The 22,673-nt window shown below is 43.0% G+C and overlaps 1 protein-coding gene and 1 long non-coding RNA gene across 8 annotated transcripts in view; one reads left to right on the top strand and one right to left on the bottom strand.

The window, feature by feature from the left end:
- LOC146395870 (uncharacterized) overlaps positions 1-4,281 on the bottom strand; it is a 46,903-nt gene extending 42,622 nt beyond the window's left edge. For both annotated transcript variants that reach the window (XR_014830445.1, XR_014830446.1), the window contains exon 1: positions 4,144-4,281. This is a non-coding gene — a long non-coding RNA (uncharacterized LOC146395870). The remainder of the gene's footprint in view (positions 1-4,143) is intronic.
- The window catches only part of FAM149A (family with sequence similarity 149 member A), a 44,104-nt gene continuing 24,525 nt past the window's right edge, over positions 3,095-22,673 (top strand). For 3 of the 6 annotated variants that reach the window (XM_085000979.1, XM_085000980.1, XM_013984058.3), the window contains exon 1: positions 3,095-4,203. In XM_085000979.1, the coding sequence (XP_084857105.1) occupies positions 3,512-4,203 (692 nt within the window). In that variant the 5' untranslated portion in view covers positions 3,095-3,511. Of the gene's footprint in view, positions 4,204-22,247; positions 22,604-22,673 lie in introns of those variants that run through there. The other 3 variants (XM_085000983.1, XM_085000981.1, XM_013984057.3) reach the window with 3 other exon arrangements.

Here is a 22,673-nt window from a genome sequence, read left to right on the forward strand (position 1 = left end):
ATAACTTCCTAATACTTTCTTAATGATGTAGCCAAACATTATTATACACAGCAGAAAACCGGTTCATCACATTGTTAATTAAACCAATATAAGCAGAAGAATTTTATCACATAAAACACAGCTTTGAAATTTCTAATAAAGTCTTTCCAAAATCAACACAGCCAAAGTTAGAAACAATGATGTACTGCATTTACTTTCATTTCATTACTCTGCCTGAGCCAGACCATTGTGCTACATCACCTGGGGCTCCTGTTATGAGCATGGGATACTGCTGGTAATTAACAGAAAAGCCCAGTAGCAACTAATGTCTGTGTGAAAGACTGTTGATGGATGAACAATAGGTATAAAAGACCTCGCATCATTCAAAGAATTGTTTATCATGTTGGCAATTATAGTTCATTTTCAAAGGATCTTCAAACAAAAGGATCAATCATGCATTCATTGTGCCTTCCTCATAAGGCTGGCCAGAAATGTGACATCCAGTGTTTAACTAACAATGATATTTCTTCCCCTCTGCCCCCGTCCTTTTTGTGTTTCCTGTCATCATCCCTGTAGATGTTGTAGACACTTGTTATAATTATTTTAATGTGTAGCTTTTTCTTTTTGGTCTTTTTAGGGCCTCACCAATGGCATAAGGAGGTTCCCAGGCTAGGGGTCGAATTGGAGCTTGTAGCCACTGGCCTACGCCACAGCCACAACAAGGGATCCAAGCCACATCTGCAACCTATACCACAGCTCACAGCAACGATAGTGCCTTAACTCACTGAGCAAAGCCAGGGATCGAACCTGTGTTCTCATGGATACTAGTAAGATTCCACTGAGCCACGATGGGAGTTCCCAATTTGTAGCTTATTTTTATTTTTATTTATTTTTATTTTTTATTTTGCTTTTCAGGGCTGCACCTGTGGCATATGGAAGTTCCTGGGTCCAGTCAGAGCTGCAGCTGCCAGCCTATGCCACAGCCACAGCAATGCCAGCTTCAAGCCTCTATTTTGACCTACACTGCAGCTCACTGCACCACGGGATCCATTATCTGCTGAGTGGAGCCAGGGATGGAATCCTCGTCCTCCTGGATACTAATTAGTTTTGTTACCACAGAGCTAAAACAGGAACCCTTAGCCAGCTTTTTACAGCAAATACACCCATTGAAGACTTTCACAGAGGTACCAGAAAGATTCTATTATTATGAAGCACCCCAATAATTAATTACTACCCCAACAGTGTATTCCTAGGGCTGCTAAAACAAAGTGTCACAAATTGAGTGGCTTAAAACAATAGAAATGTATTCTGTCATCATTCCGGATACTAGAATTCTGCTATCAGATGCCAGCAAGGCCGTGCTCCCTCTGAAGCCCACAGGGAAGGCTCTTCCTTGGCCCCTCCTGACCTCCGGTGGTGTCCTTCACTCACTGACATCCCTTGGCTACCAGCACATCACTCCAGTATCTGCTTCTGTCATTATATGGTGTCCCTTTGTGTTTGCGTTCCTTTCTCTCTTCTTGAGAGTATTGGATTAGGCCCATGCTAATGACCTTGTCTTGCGTTGGTCTTCTCTATAAAGACCCGATTTCCAAATAAGGTACATTCACACACTCTGGAGTTCAGACTTCATCATATCCTGTTTGTTTTGTTTGTTTTGGCTGTGCCTGCAGCATTTGGAAATTCCTGGGCTAGGAATCAAAGACACACAGCAGCGACCTGAGCCACAATAGTGTTAATGCTGGATCCTTAACCTGCTGAGCCACATGGGAACTCCTTTTGTTGTTTGTTTTGTTTTGAGGACTTCATCATATCTTTATGGGAAACACAATTCAACCCATAACAGATAAGATAACACACCTCAGAGATAGACTAATTTCACAGCTGAGATTTGGAAGAGCATGAGCTTTTCTGTAGCCTTATTAAGAGTATCTACATCCTCAGGGAAAAGCCTGTGCATAGTAGGGAAGTGGTTAGTAAGAAAGGCATAGAAAAAAAAATTTTTTTTTTTTTGCTTTTTTAGGGGCTCACCTGCGGCATTTGGAGGTTCCAGGCTAGGGGTCAAATTGGAGCAATAGTGACTGGCCTACAGCACAGCCACAGCAACGCAGGATCTGAGCCACATCTGCAACCTACACTACAGCTCACGGCAATGCCAGATCCTTAACCCACTGAGCAAGGCCAGGGATCGAACCTGCATCCTCATGGATCCTAGTTGGGTTTGTTAACATCTGAGCCATGACAGGAACTCCAGCATAGAAATATCTAAAGTTGGAGAGCTAAAGACATGTGAGTGAATCCCTCAGGTTTATGTGGGGTTGCTCTACCAGGAGTGATTTGTTCTTATGGTTACTGTTCCCTACACATAAATTTGTATTGTACGTATGATTCACTCCCTTTGCTTTGATTCTACGCTCAAACAATCTTCCAACTTAATTTGATCTCAGCAAGAATTCTTCTCATACAGAAAGAGCAAAGGACAACACTGCAGTTGTACAGTTATCAGCTAACACATTTGAGTTGAGACTTATGTATCAGTATTTTACAAGTCAAGTTAGCTGGGCTCCATCTTAAGAGGCTGGTCAGCTATGAAGGTCCTGGGTCTTTAAAAATCAGGAACCCTGAAACGTGGCAGCAGACAAGTGCTTCTCCCAAGGAACTGGGTGAATTGAATTAAGCCTCACTTGGCAATGGCCCTTTTTTGCTGCCTGTCACTTCAAGTTATATTACATATGTTCAGAACAATCAGGTGATTAGCAGCTTAAATACAGAAAGCCCATACTCTAGAAAGGATATGAATAAGTTTCTCTTTCTTCCTATTAGAGAACTGGTTCATTTGGTCTTGTCAGACTGGGTAAGTTTCAGATCTTTTGGAATCAGGGTTATGGTTCCCAGGTCTATGTTCAAATTCCTCACCATCAGTCCAGAGTTCTGCGAATCTGGAGAAGCTCTACGAGTGATGAGAAATTGGAGAGTGTTCCTTTAAGGCAGGATCATGGAGGGGAGCCAGAGTGTCTAGTGTAGGCATAGCCCCAGGCTACAGTCTGGGGCCCAATTAGCAATGAGCTAAGCAGGGTTTTTGTTTGGCTTAGCAACCACCTGTGCTATCCCCGGGGGCCGTCGGGGTATCTGCAGCGGGCGGCAGGCGGAGGCTCCAATCTCCATCCTCAGCTCTTGGTAGCGCTGGCAGCTGCTGCTGTGGCCTCCGTAGGCTCCTGGACCCCTGGCCCTCAGGATCTCCCAGCGATAGGGCAGAGAAGGGAGTGATCCTCGCATAGGGTGGAGGGCCCAGCGTTGAGGAAGGTCCGGCCCAAGTGTCTCCAGGCCGAACGTCCGGAGGGGTCCTTCCGCGTGGATACAGCACCAGAAGGTCCTAGGGTGTGCGGCCTGCGGGGACCCCAAGACCCCTGACCCTGCCCGGGCCTGCCTCCTCCAGATCCTTGCCGAGGGCGGTGGATGGAGCCCAGGAGCCTGGCTCCCTGTGGACTTGAGGTTCGGGCAGCAGCCAGGACAGCATTTCAAAGGCCAGAAGATGAAGGTCGCTGTGTTCGACCTTGGGTCTTTCTTTGCCAAAATCTTCAAGACCTCGACGGCGCCCCCAGCAGCCCCCTCGCCGGTCACCTCCTCCAGCCACTCCCGAGGCGCTGCCACTGCAGGGCGGGCGGGCTCCGGCGCCGGCACCTCGCTTAGCACAATCCCGACTTTGACCCTCTTTCCTGCCCTGGCGCCCGATTCCCCCTCCACCTCGCGGGGAACGCCAGTCCTGCTACCACAGACACCCGCCCCGCTCCATCCTCTGCTCACCGCCTCCTGCCCCCGGGTGTCCGTCGCGGGCCGCGCGGCAGAAGCAGTAAGGACGCCCCTCTCGCTGCCAAGTAGCCCGAGAGCAGCCAAAGTCCAGTCCTCGCCCCAACCCCTGCCCCTGCCCATGGCCCCCTCCAGCTGCTGCTGCAGCGAGGCCGGCTCCCCCGCCCACCTTGCGGCCGCGGTGCGGCCGCCCACCGGCCCCGGAGGGGTCTGGGCGGCGCTGCCGTCCATCGCGGGCGCCGCTGGCAGCACCAGTGCGGCCGCGAGCCCAAGGAACCCTCGCCCTCCCGGCCCCGGGGAGCGAGAGCCCAGCCCTTGGGTGCCCCCCGGGCCTGGCCCCAAGACCCTGTTCCTCACCCTGCCAGACATCGGCGAGGAGTGGACCTCGGACGGCGACTCGGAGGACGGCAGAGAAGCGTGAGTAGCGCCAGGGGCCAGGCAGGTCGTTCCTGGGTTTGGACTCCTACCCCTCCACCTGCTACACCTACCGTGCCCGGCGGCGCCCGATACTAAACTGCTGTATTTGCAATAATTTCCACTAACTCAGTTGGGCAACTCTTTGCGCTTTCCCCGGTCCTTATTACTTGGCTTTCTGTTTTCCTTCCTTCACCTCTTTCCCCACATCCTTCCTTTCGTTCTTTCCCTTCCTTCCCTCTCCTTCCTTCCTTCCCTCCTTTCTTCTCCTTCCCTCTCTTCTTCTCCTTCTTTCTTTTGCAATCTCTCTCTCTCTCCTTTTTTTTTTTTTTTTTGCTTTTTATTAAAGTGTGGTTGATTTACATGTTCTTTTCAAACACAGGCAGTGAGAGCCTTTTGCTCAGCGTTCTCAGAGATAATCCTCTGCTGTTTATCAGCGGAGAGGAAGGTGAAGCAGGGCTTGAAGGAAAGGAGGACAAAATTTTCTTTCTTTTCTAACTGAAGCCTTGATTCTTAGATCACCTGATAAGTCTGGTTTCCTTAAGGACTCTGAAAGGAGCTCTGAAGTCCCTTTCTCTGAGGCAGGGTTTGGCAGGTGTGCAGGGTGACCTGATACCCATGTTGGCAGGTATAATTTTAAGAAATGGTGAGACATTGTTCCTTCCTTCTTTGCAAGGGTCAGCTCCAATTCTTACCCTAAGTGAGACTTTTTTCCCTGAGAGACATTGAGTTAATTTATGTTATGTATAACATCATCTGACACAAATGGAATTTGTAATGCTCAGGACACAACTGATCACACCTAAGAGCTCCTATGTTCTTGCCATGGGGCCCTGAGATGCCCCAGAAATGCTGACTGACTTAGCGGGAGCCATCTCACTGGGAACTGGGCGACCCTTAGCTGGCATCTACACACACCATCCTTTCACCACCAAAGGCAGTGATGAAATAATTCCTCTTGTAAAATCTGGGTTGTAGAACTAAGGCAAATTTTATTTTTTAATGAGCAGATGATGTTGCTGTCCTTAATCGGGTACAAATTAATTTTACAAAAAGGTAGTGAAATAGTCAAAGGCAAAGCAGAAAATCCTATTCTGGGATGGAGATTTATACACCGAAGTCTAGTAAAAGAAGAATGGTCAGGCATGCTCACAGAGAAGTTGTAAGTAAGTTGTAAGATGTTTGTTTTCATTTAAAATATCGTGTTTGTGCAACTTAGAACAGATTTACAAGGAGATCCTGCTGAATAGCATTGAGAACTTTGTCTAGATACTCATGTTGCAACAGAAGAAAGGGTGGGGGAAAAATGTAGTTGTAATGTATACATGTAAGGATAACCTGACCCCCTTGCTGTACAGTGGGAAAATAAAAAAAAAATATTAAAAAAATAAAATAAAATATCGTGTTTGTGAAACAGATTAAACACCTGATTTTCCCCCCTAAGGAAAATCAATTGCATTTGGATAAGTGGCTAGAATACGTATGCTTAAGGAATTAGAGCTTTGTCATTGGCTACTGGTCCTTAACATTTATGCAATTAATATTTAATGAGCAAATAGATATACACACTGACCTTAGACTCTAGTCTCAGTGGTTTTTTTCCAATAGGCACTGAAACATTCATCATTCTTGAATATCTTCATCCATGTGTGCATTGTCCAAAAATTCTTAATAGAATTAAGGATAACTTTCTGAAGGACACTGTATTTGGCACTGTTTACAGAAGTGACTATTCTGCATTAGCAAAGATATCCAATTTTATTGAAAAGGCAGACATTGAATTTTATACAGTTGCTTTGAGAAAGAATAGGCACTGATAGGTATGTTCAAGGAGCTTCCTGATTACGTGCATTAGTTCTCTCTGTGGGGCATCTGACAGACCTTCAAGTACATTAGTTTTCTTTTTTACATATACAGATAGTCATATTCCCTTCCTTTCATATCTCATTTATTTATGTTTGTTAGTCTGAAGTTTACAAAGGGGCAAGGGGAAAGGAAGAAAGTCATTTTCCCTTCAATCTTACAGACCTTTTGCATCTGTATTTTCCCCCTCCTGGATATCTGGGGTGGCTCTTTATCATGTTGAGGAAACAAACATCATTTGGATTTAAATTATAGAACTATCACCTTGTCTGTCAGTGTGCAGATAGCTGTTGCTTATTATTAGCCTGTTTGATTAGTAATAAAATTGTATATTTAGTTTTTTTTTAAACCCAGGGACTTGGAGAATGGAAGGTGACTAAAGTAAGAATAAGAGGTGGGGGTGGGACGTATAGCTAGAGAGTATGTGGATATATGTAAAACAAATGTAAGCAAACCTTGAGAAACATTAATCTAATTTTAAGATCATAATGCTCAGTTGCTCAGTTACAAAGGAAAGACCTCATTCACAGCTTTTTTTTTTTTTTTTTTTTTTTTTTTTTACATTTGACCTAATTCTGTCCTTGGCCTTCATTAAAACTAAAAATAGTGAAATTAATTTGAGTGGGGACATATACAAAATTTCTTTCAAATCAGAGCCTTTTTAATTTTTCACTAAGATGCTGTGTAACTGCATGAATTTTGATCTCTGATTCATGGATTAAATAAATGAATGGCCCACAGAAGAAGGGTTTGCCCTTTTCATTGCACAAGACATTCTGGCTGCCACATTGGAAGTGAGTTGCCTTCTTTACCTCACTCTCTTGCACCCCCAGATATGTGATCCAGCATGTTTTATCCTCACCTTCACTTCCCTGTGTCTTTCATTTGTAAGCAGCACCTCATTCATGCTGCTTTTCAGTCTCCCTGTCATGTTTCATTGCCTCCTTTTGCAGTTCTAGCTTGAACTACACAATTATCACTTTTTAAAACGCATTATTCTCTGTTCTGCAAGTAGAAGAATTTCTAATAGTAGATAATAAGTAGATAAGATAGATCATTGCTGTATATGAATGTTGGTGGATTTAAACCTCATATGGTCAGGAAATATTTACATGTTTTTAAAGTTGTCAGTGGTAACATATATAATCATTGCTTTTTTGCGTGATTGAGTTCCATTGTAAAAGTCATGTTCATGTAGAAATATTGCATTAACTGCATTCAGGGTTTCTTAACTTGGCTACAGGGACTTAACCGAGTCAGCCCAGAGCTGGAGTGACACTTGACCCAAGAAGCCATTGAGTTGGATTCCAATCTCAAACCTTTTGCTAGCTGTGTAATTCTGGGCAAGCTGTTCAGTTTTCCAAATTGGAGATTTTCCACCTTGTTAGGATGGTGCTAATAATGACACTGTCCTCATAGGGATGTTTCAAACATTAATTGAAATAATATTTCAAGTGCCTCACACATGGAGAAATGTTTAAAAATATTATCTGATTATTATCTGCTTCTTATCCCAGAAATGAAAATAGAAAGAATGTTTCACTGAAGAATACACTCCAGGAGAAGAAAACAGTGACAGGAAAAAAAAATTCATTTATATTTATTTACAACTGTAGTAAATGACATATTTTAGACCAATTATGTGGGAGGACAAATGACAGTACACCCTAATCTTTCATCATTTTCCCTGCAAAACTCACAGAGGATAAAGTTTACTTTAATTAGTATTACCACTGGTTGCTGTATAATACCCAGAAGAAAATGTATAGGCTACCCTAGCATCAAAATTTTCATTTTCAGAGACAATGAGGAATAACCAGTAGCATCACAAATCAAATAGCACACAGTCAGGACTTGATATAGCTCTTGCCCATTCCTACCCAGTGACCATATTACTTATATACACATCATATCTTTTTAAAAAATATAAACTCTTTGTCCTGTGACATTTAAGACAATACACCCACAAAAAGCATTTATAAGTGTTTATTAAATAAATAATATCTTCTTCATTAAAAAGTCCACTTTTATGGGTTCCTAATCGTAGAAAATTCTAGAGGAAATTTAAATGTCCTTCTTTAAGGGTAATTGTCTTGGGTCTTTCTGTGTCGTTGTCTTCGAGTTTTCCCAGAGTTAGTAATGCTTTCTGCTGGGACTTTGAATTTCCACAGGGATAAATGATGCTCTCAGTAGATAATAATCATATGACTATTGCTTTCTATTACAGTCATATGACAAGAAATTTCATTAAAAACAGCAATGAACTTGATTTGGTTGTTCATGTCTAGCATTTGCTTAAACCCAAGAAAAGAATTTTGTTCTTAATATCTTATACAGTAGGTTTTTAAGCTCTAAGTTATCTTCTTTGCTTTGTTATTATATTTAAAGTCTCAAAAGTTGAAATTGAGTTATGTTCTGCTATGTATTTTTGTTTTGTTTTGTTTTTTTGTTTTTGTTTTGTTTTGTCTTTTAGGGTCGCACCAGCAGCATATGGAGGTTCCCAGGCTAGGGGTCGAATCAGAGTTGCAGCCTCCGGTCTACGCCACAGACACAGCAATTGCAGATCTGAGCCGCATCTGTGACCTACACCACAGATCAGGGCAACACCGGAGCCTTAACCCAATGAGCAAGACCAGGGATCGAACCTGAGTCCTCATGGATGCTAGTCAGGTTTGTTAACTGCTGAGCCATGACGGGAACTCCTGTTCTGCTATGTATTTAAAAACATACTTCGACTTTTTTCCAATGTAGTAGCTAATGTAATAGTGTATAATACTTGATATGTTCCAGGGCCAAGGCAACAATCCTATGATAAAGGATTTGAATCCTCTCTGGTTGTAAAATGGTAGTAGATAATTTAAATTAGTGTAGTTTGTAGAGCATACCTTTTAAGTCAGATTCTTTGATTCAAATTTCACTTTACGTTTTTTTTCTGGGAATACTTTATACTCAGTAAAGTGTTCACCTAGAGTACCTTACCCTCTTTAAGCTTTTCTCACCCATAAAATGGGAATTAATAATAATACCTATTCAAAGAGCTATTGTCAGCATTATAAGCAATAATATATAAAAGCTTCTCTCTATGGTGATGGGTATCTAAGCACCCAATTAATAGCTAGTGTTGCCAAAATTCGGCCTCTGTACATTGGTGCCCAATTAAATCTTGGAGTTGGAGTTCCCGTCATGGCTCAGTGGTTAACGAATCCGACTAGGAACCGTGAGGTTGCGGGTTTGATCCCTGACCTCGCTCAGTGGGTTAAGCATCTGGTGTTGCCGTGAACTGTGGTATAGGTCGAAGATTCAGCTTGGATCCCCCGTTGCTGTGGCTTTGGTGTAGGCCAGCAGCTACAGCTCTGATTAGACTCCTAGCCTGGGAACCTCCATATGCCGCAGGTTCGGCCCTAGAAAAGACAAAAAAAAAAAAAAAAAAAAAAAATTCTTGGAGTTTATCGTGAAGTAGAAAAAAATAGCTTTACTGCTTTGGTAGGCAAAGGGGGCCACAGCAGGCGCCCTCAAGACTGTGTCGTGCCCCTCCCCTGCCCCTGCATGCAGGGGCATGGAGGAGGCTTACTGTGTTAAAGGAGCAGGGCTTCATCAGCTCGTGGACTTTCTTCCCTTTTTTTTTTTTTTTTTTTTTGCCTTTTCTACAGCCGTTCCTCTGGCATATGGAGGTTCCCAGGCTAGGGGTCTAACCAGAGATGTAGCCACCGGTCTACACCAGAGCCACAGCAACGAGGGATCCGAGCCTCATCTGCAACCTACACCAAAGCTCATGGCAATGCCGGATCGTTAACCCACTGAGCAAGGGCAGGGACCAAACCCTCAACCTCATGGTTCCTAGTCAGATTCGTTAACCACTGCGCCACAGTGGGAAATCCCTCGTGGACTTTCTTCTGATTGGTTGGTGGTGAGGTAATCAATCGGAATGAGTGTCATCAACCCTCTGGTTCCAACTGCTCTGGGATCCATGTGTTTGTGGGGAGCATACAGTTCACTTCTTCCACCAGGTGGGGGTCTCAGTCTCTGAAAAACAGCTTCAAGGACATGGCTCAGAATATTATCTATAGTCCTTGAGGAAGAATGAACAGTCCTTGATTTTGTTTAATGGCTAAAATATCATTATTTTGTCTTGCTTGACTGTCTCCTTTTTTTTTCTGCATTTTCTCACTTCTCTGATTAAATTTATTCTTTGACTAAAGTTTTTCTACAGACAAAAGGCAAGCGGAGGACATGGGTAGGGCGTCCATTCTGGGGAGGCTTCATAGGGTCCTGCCAGGTTACACTATTACTGTTAGTTTCTAATTCTCATGATTCTATATATATATATATATATATATATATATATTTTTTTTTTGTCTTTTTGCCATTTCTTGGGCCGCTCCCGTGGCATATGGAGGTTCCCAGGCTAGGGGTCTAATTGGAGCTGTAGCTGCCAGCCTACGCCAGAGCCACAGCAACGCAGGATCCGAGCCGCGTCTGCAACCTACACCACAGCTCATGGCAACGCCGGAACCTTGACCCACTGAGCAAGGGCAGGGACCGAACCCACAACCTCATGGTTCCTAGTCGGATTCGTTAACCACTGCGCCACGACGGGAACTCCGTAAATATATTTTTATCTACCACCCACAATCAGCTTCCTTTGTACAAAGCACAGTTTATTGCTGTGATGTGAAGGAAAGGTTAATATATTATTTTCCAAACTTTAATTGGTGACTTGTATTTATAAAATATTTATCTCACCTAAAACCCAGATGGAGCTAGGCTTTTTGAGTAATAAGAGCAATAATTGGAAATGGATCTTATCAGCAATGAGTAGGAAAAGTAAGACTAGCAGTCCAGAGGTTTCAAACAAATTGACAAGATCACATGATTAAGAGAGAAGAAGTCCACAGAATTTGTCAAGGGGTGGGTCGGGAGTTTCAGCCCTAAAGGATGTGTACAATTGGGACATGTAGAGACTGGGGTTTGGGAGGACAGTTCAGGAGATGAAAACTGTGTAAGTAAAAGCAAGGAAGTACAAAATGACATGTCATCAAAGGATTTCAATTTGTTAGAAGTGTAGTGTTTGTGAATCGGTATTAAGAGAAAACTAAGGAGAGCCTTGGATACCCGACTCTGTTTAGTAAACACTGGAAAAGCCACTACATGTTTTTTAGGCAGAGAAGTGGCAAGAAGGCTGAGCTTTAGAAGGACTGAACTAATGCACAGGAGAGGGTAAAGGCAGAGAAATAGCAGAGAGATTCTACAATAATCTGCCTGTGTGTGAGGCTTGGGGGTGGGGGTGGGGAATGGGGAGGGGCTGGGAATGAAGATGACGCAGATAAGGATATTGGATGATAAACAGCACAAGACTTGGCATTGAATTGGTGAGGGTGAAGGAAGCAAGAGTCGATAATTTTATGGGTTAGTCAAGTAGGGACACAGAAGTCGTGGGCTTGTCAGGTAGATGAGGAATTCACTTGGAGGTACACATTGAGTTGAAGTCTTAGGTAAACATCTGAAGAAGGTTGGCAGGCAGAGAGCTGGACATGCATGAGTAGAGCTTGGAAGAAAGATCAGGGCTGGAAATATAAATTTGGCAGCTTTCCATATACAGTTGATGGTGAAGATACACAGCAGTTACAAATTACATAACAACTTACATAATTACACACTGTGCAAGATACAGAATGTTGTTTATTCTTGTTGCTAGGTGTTTTCAGATCTTCTAAAACTAGAGATGTCTTCTTTCTGTGCTAGACCAGTGCTTTTCAACATGTGTTAATTAATTGTTAGCAGTTATCACTTACCTGTTACCAGTTCATGATAAGTACGGAAAGTGAGAATAAGTGTTTAGAAAAGTCTCTAGCAATTGACAGAGTAACTTTGTCTATTGACTGACAACAGAACTTTTGGACTTGTATTTTCTGCATCTTTCTTTCCATTTTATTTTCTATTAATTTATTCTGACTATACTTAAAAAGTATACATCCGGAGTTCCCGTCGTGGCGCAGTGGTTAACGAATCCGACTAGGAACCATGAGGTTGCGGGTTCGGTCCCTGCCCTTGCTCACTGGGTTAACGATCCGGCGTTGCCGTGAGCTGTGGTGTAGGTTGCAGACGCGGCTCGGATCCCGCGTTGCTGTGGCTCTGGCGTAGGCCGGTGGCTACAGCTCCGATTCAACCCCTAGCCTGGGAACTTCCATATGCCGCGGCAGCGGCCCAAGAAATAGCAACAACAACAACAACAACAACAACAACAAAAAAAAAAGACAAAAAGACAAAAAAAAAAAAGTATACATCCACAATGAATAATTTTTTTGGAAAAAATTTTAAATGGTTAGAGGTAACAATAGTTTGAGAAGCACCAAAATACACTACTTAGATACCTTTAGGGCACAACTAGCAAGAAATTTCTGGATATCAAGAGAGAAAAAAACTGCTAAATGATTTTACTCTTCTAAGATACAGGGCTAAGCAATATTTGAATACTATCCTCTGATTAAATATGAGATTCCTTTTTTGTTGTTGTTGTTGTACCCGCAGCATGCAGAAGTTCACCATCCAGGAATCGAACCCACACCACAGCAGTGACCTCAGCCATAGCAGTGACAACATCAGATCCTTAACCTCCCAGGCTACCAGGGAACTCCAAAGATGAGATTCTTTAAACTATTCAAATGATATAGAGTTGAGAATATGTTCTATTAGAAATGTTTTTGGGAGCTGTGGCTATGGGGATACCAGAATCCACTGCTCAAAAGGAAGGTGTTTCTCATACTTACTATTACTTTTTTTTTTTTAAGTTGTACATAGTGACCACATCAGAGCTCTCATAATTCATTCACCCTTGATGGCAACTTCTCTCAAAGAGCCCAATTTACAGGAGTTCCCCGTTGTGGCGCAGCAGAAATAAATCCAACTAGGAACCATGAGGTTGCTGGTTTGATCCCTAGCCTCACTCAGTGGGTTAAGGAACTGGCATTGCCATGAGCTGTGGTATAGGTTGCAGACGTGGCTCAGATCTGGCATGGCTGTGGCTGTGGCTATGGCCGGCGGCAATAGCTCCAATTGGACCCCTTGCCTGGGAACCTCCATATGCCGTGGGTGTGGCCCTCAAAAGAAAAAAAAAAAAAGCCCAACTTACAAACACACAGAATGTCCAAACAAAAAGTGACTTTTGACAGGAAATGTACAGACATGACACACTCTCTTTAGTTGCCCATCTGTAGTCTTTCTGGAAGAGTCCCTGACTATGACTAATGAACATAACGTGTTAATCCCTCTCTTTGAATTGAATAGGGCAGTGGTCCTACGATCCATCAAAATAATTTCCCATATTTCAAGTTTAATTTCCATTGAAAGTTCACATTCTGCCATGGCTGGAAACTAAAACCAGGTTATCTGGGATCACCCTCATCTTTATCTTAGGCTCGAGCCTCCTTCTGGTGGTGCTTTTGTGGGACCAGGACATTTGGTGGTGGGGAGGAACCCACTTGTTCTTTGATAACCTGTGTTCTTGCCGAATCCACTGAAATATCCAGAATCTCATCTTGTGCTGTATAACCCAGTTCTCGTGCACTTATCCGCAAATGCCCTTCAATTAGGAGTCTCCCTTACTTCTGTGGTACTTATGGGAAACTCTGGGAACAGCCTGCTGCTCTCATACCAGCATTACTGGTTGCATGACTTCCAGGAGGATGCCAGCCCACGCCACACAGACATTCTTTTTTTCTGGAATTCTCCCACCTTACCTAAGTTCTACAGAAGGATCAGGGCACTCTCATGCCTTACCTCACAAACCTCCACTACACCCAACCTCTGAATTTCGTGCCTCTGAATCAGTTTGTAAGGGCATCGTCTAGGCACCCCTTAGTGCTCAATACCTAATCAGGGCTCCCCCAGCCCATGGGAATAAGAAAGGACACTCCTTCCATTAATTTGCTGTGGTGGAAATCAGGTGAAGGGCTGGCTAGATTTAGCCATCTCTTGCTTCCTGGCTGGGTGCCTTGTATAGGGCAGAGCATCCCTGATGGACTCTTTGGCTTTGGAGGGGCCCCTCAAGTCACGACCTCCGCCCCCTAACCTCCCTGAGATTCCCTCTCTCAAAAATATGGAAAATCTTAGAGTTCCTGTTGTAGCTCAGTGGGTTAGGAATCTGACTAGTATCCATGAGGATGTGGGTTCGATGCCTGACCCCACTCAGTGGGTTAAGGATCTGGCTGGTGTTGCCATGAGCTGTGGTGTAGGTTGCAGACACCACTTGGATCTAGTGTTGCTGTGGGTGTGACGTAGGACGGCAGCTGTGGCTCTGATTTGACCCCTAGCCTGGGAACTTCCATATGCCATGATGAGGTCTTAAAAAATAAAAGGAAATCTGAGCCTATGAAATCTCCCTTCAGAGGATTGGCAAGAACCTGCCTGATATATCTGTTTCCTCCTAAATCTTTTTCTATGCTAAAAATTCATAATCATGCACGTTTAGGCTTCACACACAAAAAAGTTGTAAACCAACTATAATGGAAAAAACAAAAATCATTTTAAAAAAAGCAACAATAACATAAAAATCAAGAAAAAATCTGCACTCTCCACTTTCTGAAACAATAAGTAAAAAAGCCTTGGAGCACTCTGTGTGGGAAGGGACAAAGTAAAACGAAAACACTAGGGGAAATGTATCAGTTAGCAGTTAAAAATACTTTATCACATACTCTTCCCGTACAGAGAACACTTTTCTCCCTCTTACCAGTGCAGTGAAGACACTTGTTTAATTCAACAATAGTCAAATCACATACCTCTTTGGATAGGAATAATTTTGCAGTCCATAAGCAAGAATCTTGCTTTATTTATTTATTTTTTTTTGGCAACTTGTGTGGCATGTAGAAATTCATGGGCCAGGCAGCGATCCCAAGCCACAGCAGCAACCTGAGCCAAGGCAGTGACAATGCCTGATCCTTAACCCATTGAGCCACCAGAAAACTCCAAGAATTTTGCTTTGTAATAAAAAATTATCCGAACATTTTATGGTCCTAGGAGTACTAGGTATTATATGCATATTAAATAGAATGTGATTTCATTAAATACTATATGTTATCCATTAAATAAATAAATAAATACTATTCATTAAATATGTGTTGAAAAATTCAAAACTTGCCCATTTATTCTTGAAAGGTGGAAACAGTCAATGAAGACACCATGTTTTATAAAGCACAGAAACTAAATAAAGCCTTTGACATGGTTAAATATCTGGTTGTATATTTAAGTCAAGCTAAGACTTTCCCTATTCTTATTTAATAGACAGATTATTACGGATAAGTTGACCTTAAAAATGTTATTCTCATGTGCATATATACATATATATCCTTCTTAGGATCATTATCTTCTTAAATTTATTATAACGCCAGTAAGGAGGATGAGGACAAGTCTCAGCTAGGAGCTCACAAGTTACATCAGGCTTTTAATGCTAATAATTATATTTCAGGGAGTGTCAGGTTGAAATGGGGATTTATATAAAAATACAACATTTCATTCAAATTCCCAACATGGGACAGTGAAGTCTTAGAAACCACTCCTGTGCATGCATGGTTTGGGGGGATTTCATGAATCTCTAAAACAAGTATAGAAGTAGGATTTTTTTTTTTTTTTCCGGCCACAGCAATGACAATGCCAGATCCTTAACCCACTGAGCCATGAGGGAACTCCCAGGGTAGGAATTTCATTTCCATTTTTTATATGAAGAAATTGAGGCTGCAAAGGGATAAGAAATGGTTTAATTCCATATGGTTAATATGTGGGAAAATGAAAGATTCAGATTCAGGCAGTCAGTCTTTATGATCCATGCATATATGTAACCAAATGTTTTAATGACTTAGTGGTAAGGATTAAAATCTACTTCCAAGGGAATTGGTAGTATTTTTCTTGGAAACAAACTGAGTCTCAGAAATTATACTCTTTCCAATAAAAATAAGTTTGAAAAATAAAACTCATGTTAATAAGTAATCTAAAAGTATCTTCCTCAAAATAATATTCCTATTAATATTGATAAGGAGACCAAAATTAAAGCTTACTTTTGTTCGTGTTGAAGTACAGATAATGAATAACTTCTATCATAAAACTATGATTTCTTTAAAATAGAAGCATTAGTTTTGCCATTGTTCTTCTAATTGATTATATATGTGTTTCATATAAATGATTTTGTGTATATTTAGTAGTAAATCAAATTTTCTCTTCATACAAGTAAGGCAGATAATTAGCAAGCATCGTCTTACTAGAAAAAAAAATGGAGAAGGAGCAATTAGATATGGCCCTTACTAGGGGAAAGGATAGATGTACACATTAGCATTTTCTTAATTAGACGTTTCACTTAAGGGTTTAGCAGAAGCCTTATAATTAAATATTGACAATGGTAAGAGTATGTAGATGAAGGTGAAAGGGATAGTCTTGGTAATACTCCATTTTAAAAATGCTAATCACTGACAAAATTAAGTCCCAAATTTCTTGGTTCAGACCTCACAACTGAGGCTGAGGTGAAGGACCATGATTTTAGGACTTCCCATTGTGGCACAGTGGAAACAAATCCAGCTAGCAACCTTGAGGTATCGGGTTCAATCCCTGGCTTCGGTCAGTGGGTTAGGGATCTGGCGTTGCCATGAGCTGTGGTGTAGGTCGAAGACGTGGCATGGATCTGGCATTGCTGTGGCTGTGGTGTAGGCTGGCAGCTGTAGCTCCATTTGGACCCCCTAGCCTGGGAACCTCCATATGCCGCCAGTGTGCCCCTAAAAGGACAAAAGACAAAAAGAAAAAAAAAGTCTTTCAGCTAGATGTTATTAAAACAAAACAAATATAAACAACTACAGAACCCTCTGTGGAACACCTTGGTACACAATACTTTTTTCCTTCTTATAATGAGGAAAATGTAGTTTTGCCTTTATTTTAGCCAAGGATTGAGCTGTGCTTAAAGGAAATGTGTCTTACTACATTCCAGAGCTCATGGTTTTTTAAGGTCGATATGAAATTCAGTTTAGGATTGGAATGTCTATCTTTATTATTTAATGTACTTCAGTTGTTTATTTGGTTAATATTGACACTGAGCTTAGCACTCTGTGTGTGTGTGTGTGTGCGCGTGCGCGCGTGCGCGCATGCATGCATGCATGCATGCACACTCCAAATACACTTCTAAGCCATATGTTCTTGTTGGAAACTTCTGTTTTTGTACCACGGTGAAAACATGAAGTCCTGCTTTCATGGTGAATTGTTCTTGCATTAAAGAATTAGGGGGAAATGTATAATTTATTGAAGCTCCCCTCAGGAGATGAATGGTGACTGCTATCACATATTGTGCAAAATTTCAATAGAAAAATTCCCTTAATTCTGCTTCTAACTGTGGTAAACTAGATTGTTTTAGAAAAGCAGCTAGAAAACCTGAACAATAAATAAAAACCACTCAAGGGTTACGGTAAACTGGAAATAAACCAACCTCACAGGGCCTGAAACCCAGATTTAAATCTTCTTAATTCCTGATTGGATTACGATGATTTGCGATTGCTGGAGCCCCCAGCCCTGTCTGCTGTGAGAACTGTATTTAATTCCCTCTGTATTTAAGATGTAAGCAAAAACTATACATTGTTCATCAGAGACAGAGTTTAGGGAGTTCTCATCGTGGTTTAGTGGTGGTAAGGAACCCATGGACTAGGATCCATGAAGATGTGAGTTCGATCCCTGGCCTTGCTCAGTGGTTAAGGATCTGGCATTGTGGTGAACTGTGGTGTAGGTCACAGACACCGCTTGGATCCCACCTTGCTGTGGCTGTGGTGTAGGCCTGCAGCTGTAGCTCGGATTCCACCCTTAGCCTGGGAACTTCCACATGCCATTGGTGCAGCCTTAAAAAGAAAAAAAAAAAAAGACACTTTAAATATATAAGATTATAGAAATGTTGAATACAAATGTATGAAGTGTTTGTATATGCAAATTCTAATGAAAAGAAAACTGGAGTAGCTTTAATAACATCAGACCAAGCAGACTTCATTTTATTTATTTATTTCTCTTTTTAGGGCCACACCCACAGCATATGGAGTTTCCCAGGCTAGGGGATTGGAGCTGTAGCCTCTGGCCCATACCTCAGCCACAGCAACACCAGATCCGAGCCACATCTGTGGCCTACACCACAGGTCACGGCAACACCAGATCCTTAACCCACTGAGCGAGGCCAGGGATCAAACCGCAACCTCATGGTTCCTAGTAGGGTTCTTTTCCACTGCACCACAATGGGAACTCCCAAGTAGACTTTAAAACAAGAATTAGTGGAGGTAGCAAGGGCTTCTTTCTAAAGATTAAAAGGTCAATTTATTAGAAGATTTTAAATTTGTAGGCACCAATAACGGTTTTAAAAATATACATAGATACATCTATTTTTGACAGACCTGGAGCAGTCAACATCTGCTGCTAAGGTTTCCACTACAGAGGCAAGAAAAAGTGTTTCATGATTTCTGGCCTTTTGATTGTGGTGGCCAGATTGAATGAGGACATACAGGAGGAGAAAAATTTTAAATTCAGAAATGATTAAACTAATAATTTTTCTTTCTGCTATCACTTTTCAGAAATAGCATGTCTCTACGTTTTAAAACTTTTTAATATGCTTTGCTAAATATAGTGAGTTTGGTTTCTCCATATTATTTGCCAAGGGCTCAGAGGGGTGTGCCCTGCATACAACATTGAAGTATAGTGTTGAATAAGCTTTCTCACCAACAGCTTGCATTAGAATGTTGGTTCTGCCATTCCATCAATTTCTTTATGCCTCAGTTTACCAATCTGCAGAATGGCACTAATAGTTGCGGCCCCTTCAAAGAATTACCGTGAAGCTTAAATGTGCTAATTTTATGTCAAATACTTAAAACAGGGTGTGATAAGTGAGAAATGTTGGTGAATATAGTTATAGAACATATTTTGTATATCTATGTCTATAAGAGATACTCTTAGAACATCTTTAAGAAGAACTTCAACAGAAGGCTGCAAGTTAGTAGTTCTGAGATGAATCCCAGAAAAAATAAGCTTTTGAAGTCAGGCTGGACAGATCTGCATAAAACTGCTTACCCTTGATAATTTACTTAATGTTTCTCATACTTGGTTTTCTTTTCTGTACCAAAAAAAGAAAAAAGTAGTCACCTTGACTTGCTGGGTTGTTGTGAAGTTCTGAAGGAAAATATGTAGGCCCCCGACCCCCTTTGCCTGCAGAAGTGAAAGCCTTTCATCCATGGAGGATGTTAGTATCTTGACACTCTCTGTTGGCTGTGCATGCAAGATATTGTTCACTGAAATAGTCATTTCTGATCTAAACAGGAAGCCACATCTAAAATGAAAGTTCACTAAATCCTAAATATTGCAAAAACATAATGGAATTAACATCTAGCTGGGCATGGTTTTCAAAGTGATAAAAGGAGTGACATCTAGTGGCTTTCTGGTAGTACTGCATTGCAGGCATTTTTTTCTTTTTTTCTTTTTCTTTTTCTTTTTTGGCTGCCCTGAGGCACATGAGGTTCCCAGGCCAGATCCAAGCCTCAGTTTCGGAGCAATGCTGGATCCATGCCACTGTGGGAACTCCTGCAGGCATTTCAGTTTTAAGGACTTGGCTCTCATAATTAGGGAGCCATGGTACATCCAAAATCCATAGGGCAGGCCAGCAGACTGGAGACCCAGGGGTTTCGGTTCCAATTCAAGTCCAAAGGCGAACGAACTGCTAGCCAAATTCCTTCTTGGTCTTCAGATCCAGAGGACATGCCCCCAAGATCGAGATGACATTTTAGGGGATTCCTAAGTGTAGCAGGCCTGTGGGAGGAGTATAAATAATGTGTGGCCAGAAGGGGATTATGGCAGAGTAAAGAGGCCTGCACATTCTTTGAGCCCCTTCTCATTGAGAGGGGCGCGATGTCTTCTAACACTTTGAATCTGCAACTGCTTTGATAATGGAGTGCAATAGAAGTGACACTATGTCTGCTTTGGCCCAGCCTGCAATAGAACTGACAGCTTCTGCCTTGGTTTCTTGGAGCCCTGAGCAGCCCCGTAGGAGTTCTGACTATTTGGGGAGGTCTTGAGACTACATGGGAGAAGGGCCCAGCTGCGCTCAGCCTTCCAGGATCCCCACAGCCCGAAGTGATGTGATAAGTAGGGGAAACCCTCTTGAAGCCTCCGGCCCAGCCCAGTGGCCAAGTAAAGAGCACTGAATAACCCAGATCAGTGATATATAGAGCGGCAGAATCACCCAGCCAAGTCTTCCTGGAATTCCTGAAATAGGTGGCTTGTGAGCATAACCAAAGGATGGTTGTTTTAATCCTGGAAGTTTGGGGTGGTTTGTTAAACAGTAATAGATACCGGGGACATACACACATGTCACATCCTAGCTGAGTGACCTCGAACATGGTATGTGAGGTGTCTGCCATTGGTATCTTCATCAGTGAAATTGGATACTAGTAGCTATTTATCACGGGTGTGAAAAAAAAAATAAACAAAATAAGCAAAAATAAACATATAAAGCAGCCAGCATATGTTTGTATCATAACATTCTTATTTACTTTTTTTTTCCTGTCATTTCTTTCATATAAATAGTATTTACAGATATGTGTTAGATACCATCAGTTACACACACACACACACACACACACACACACACACACACTCACCTCCTGCATGTATACATCCATGTGTGTATCAGGACTTTAAATCTCACTAATTTTAGAATTGGTAACCACTTACTACTTTAAAACTGATGGTTGATAAATGTGGTAAGGATCCTAGTATCCTTAGTTCAAGAAATGGATTATTATTTTGCTGTTGGTGGTGGTTTCTTATCATCATCTTAGGGTTATCCATTGAAAGTGAGATTCAAAAAAAATAAATTGGTTTTCCACTATTAAATGGACATGGTTTACCACCATAAATGCAGAGCACTGAGTAGGAGGAATGGCTTCTCTGTACCAATTCGGACTTAGAAGGCCTCGCATCTCAAAGGAGAAGGGATAGGCAGGGCAGGCTGGAAAGTATATCAGCGTCCACTTTATTCACTGTAATTATTAAGACTCTCTTAATGGGGAAAGGCATGCCATAGGTAGTATCCACTTTTGGACATCTTGCTTTGAAAGTATATTTTACTTCAGCAAACTCACTCTTACTTCTTTTAGCTTATGGAAATGGTGGCTTGGCCATTTTGCCATCTCACAACACGGAGTCTGGTGACTCTCGTCCTGGTATAAATGTATTACTCCAAGATTGAAACAAGCACATATTAATAAACCAAAACATAGATATGCTCTATGGTTTGTAGAAAAGTTATTGGACTGTATGAGATAAAGCATCTATTTGAAGATGGAGAGACTGGACATGACAGAAAACAAATCTTCCGTGCCTAGACCCAGAGTTCCTGTTAATCAGATTAGCTATCTTGCACTTACCAGGTTGAGACTTCAATTTTTTTTTTTTTTTTTTTTTAAGCTCTCCCTCCACTTACCTCAACCCCACCCACCACTTCGCACAACTAGGAATTTTTTGAGGGAGGAGGGCAGAGGGTGAAATCGTCTGTAGTGTTCTTGGCCTCTCTCCTAGTCATTAAAATTCTATTTAAAAGAATGAAGGGAATTCCCCTTGTGCTGAAGCGGAAATGAAGCTGACTGGTATCCCTGAGGATGCGGGTTCAATCCCTGGACTCTCTCAGTGGACGGGAGATCCTGAGTTGCCCTGAGCTGTGGTGTAGGTGGCAGAGGAGGCTCCTATTCTGCATTGCCCCAGTAGCTACAGCTCCATTCAACCCCTAGCCTGGAACTATGCCACCGGTACGGCCCTAAAAATAAACAAACAAACAAATAAATACATAAATAAATAACAGCAAACACCTGTCTGGGCAAACCCCGGGGAAGGGGTGGGAAGGTCGGATCAGTGTATCTGACGCCCAGAGAAGGCGGTGGGGCCAAGAAGGTACCAAGAGGCCGAGCAGCCTGCGGCGGAAGCTCAGGGCACTGTACTCTGAAATGTGGCCCCCTGCAGCGGGAAGGTGGAGCCGCGTGCTTTGCAAAGGTCAGTATCGGGGAGAGCGGGGCGCGGCCGACGGCAGGGGACGGCGGGTGGGAGCGCCGCGGGCGGATCGCCGCCTACCCCGGCCAGACCTCGGCGAGGGGCGCGGCGGCCGGGAGAGGAGGAGAAAGGGCGGGCGCGGAGGCCGGGAGGCGTTGCCCCGCCGCGCCGGAATCGGACGCTCTCCGGGCCGAAGGAGCGAGAGGGAGAAGCAGCGCTGGGCGCCCTGCGATCACCGCGCCCATGGACCGCGCAGCCCCCGCCGGGAGCGCCCCAGGCTGCGTCGCTCCAGACTCGCGGTTCCCTGCGGCGCCGCGGCGGCAAGTGCAGGGCTAGCTGGCTGGGGCGCAGGGCTGGGCGGCCGGGGAGCCCCGGCCCCTGGGGCGCCGGGGCGCCGCAGGCTAGGGGCCGGCGCCGGCTGGCAGCGCCCGGCGGCTCCCAGGTCTCGGGGCGCGGGGCCGCGCCCCGAGGACGAGCACCCAGGCCTGGGGCTCGTGGTGGTTGGGTAAGTCCTGATCTGGGAAGGAAGGGAGGGGCGCGATGAACTTGCCGTCGTGTCACATTTTTTGTGCCTT

This window comes from Sus scrofa, chromosome 15, assembly GCF_054392235.1.
Source record: "Sus scrofa isolate SSC_HxYL_T2T_F1_AM1 chromosome 15, Sscrofa_HxYL_maternal_Yorkshire_Landrace_v2.0, whole genome shotgun sequence".
In the NCBI taxonomy this organism is placed as follows: Eukaryota; Metazoa; Chordata; class Mammalia; order Artiodactyla; family Suidae; genus Sus; species Sus scrofa.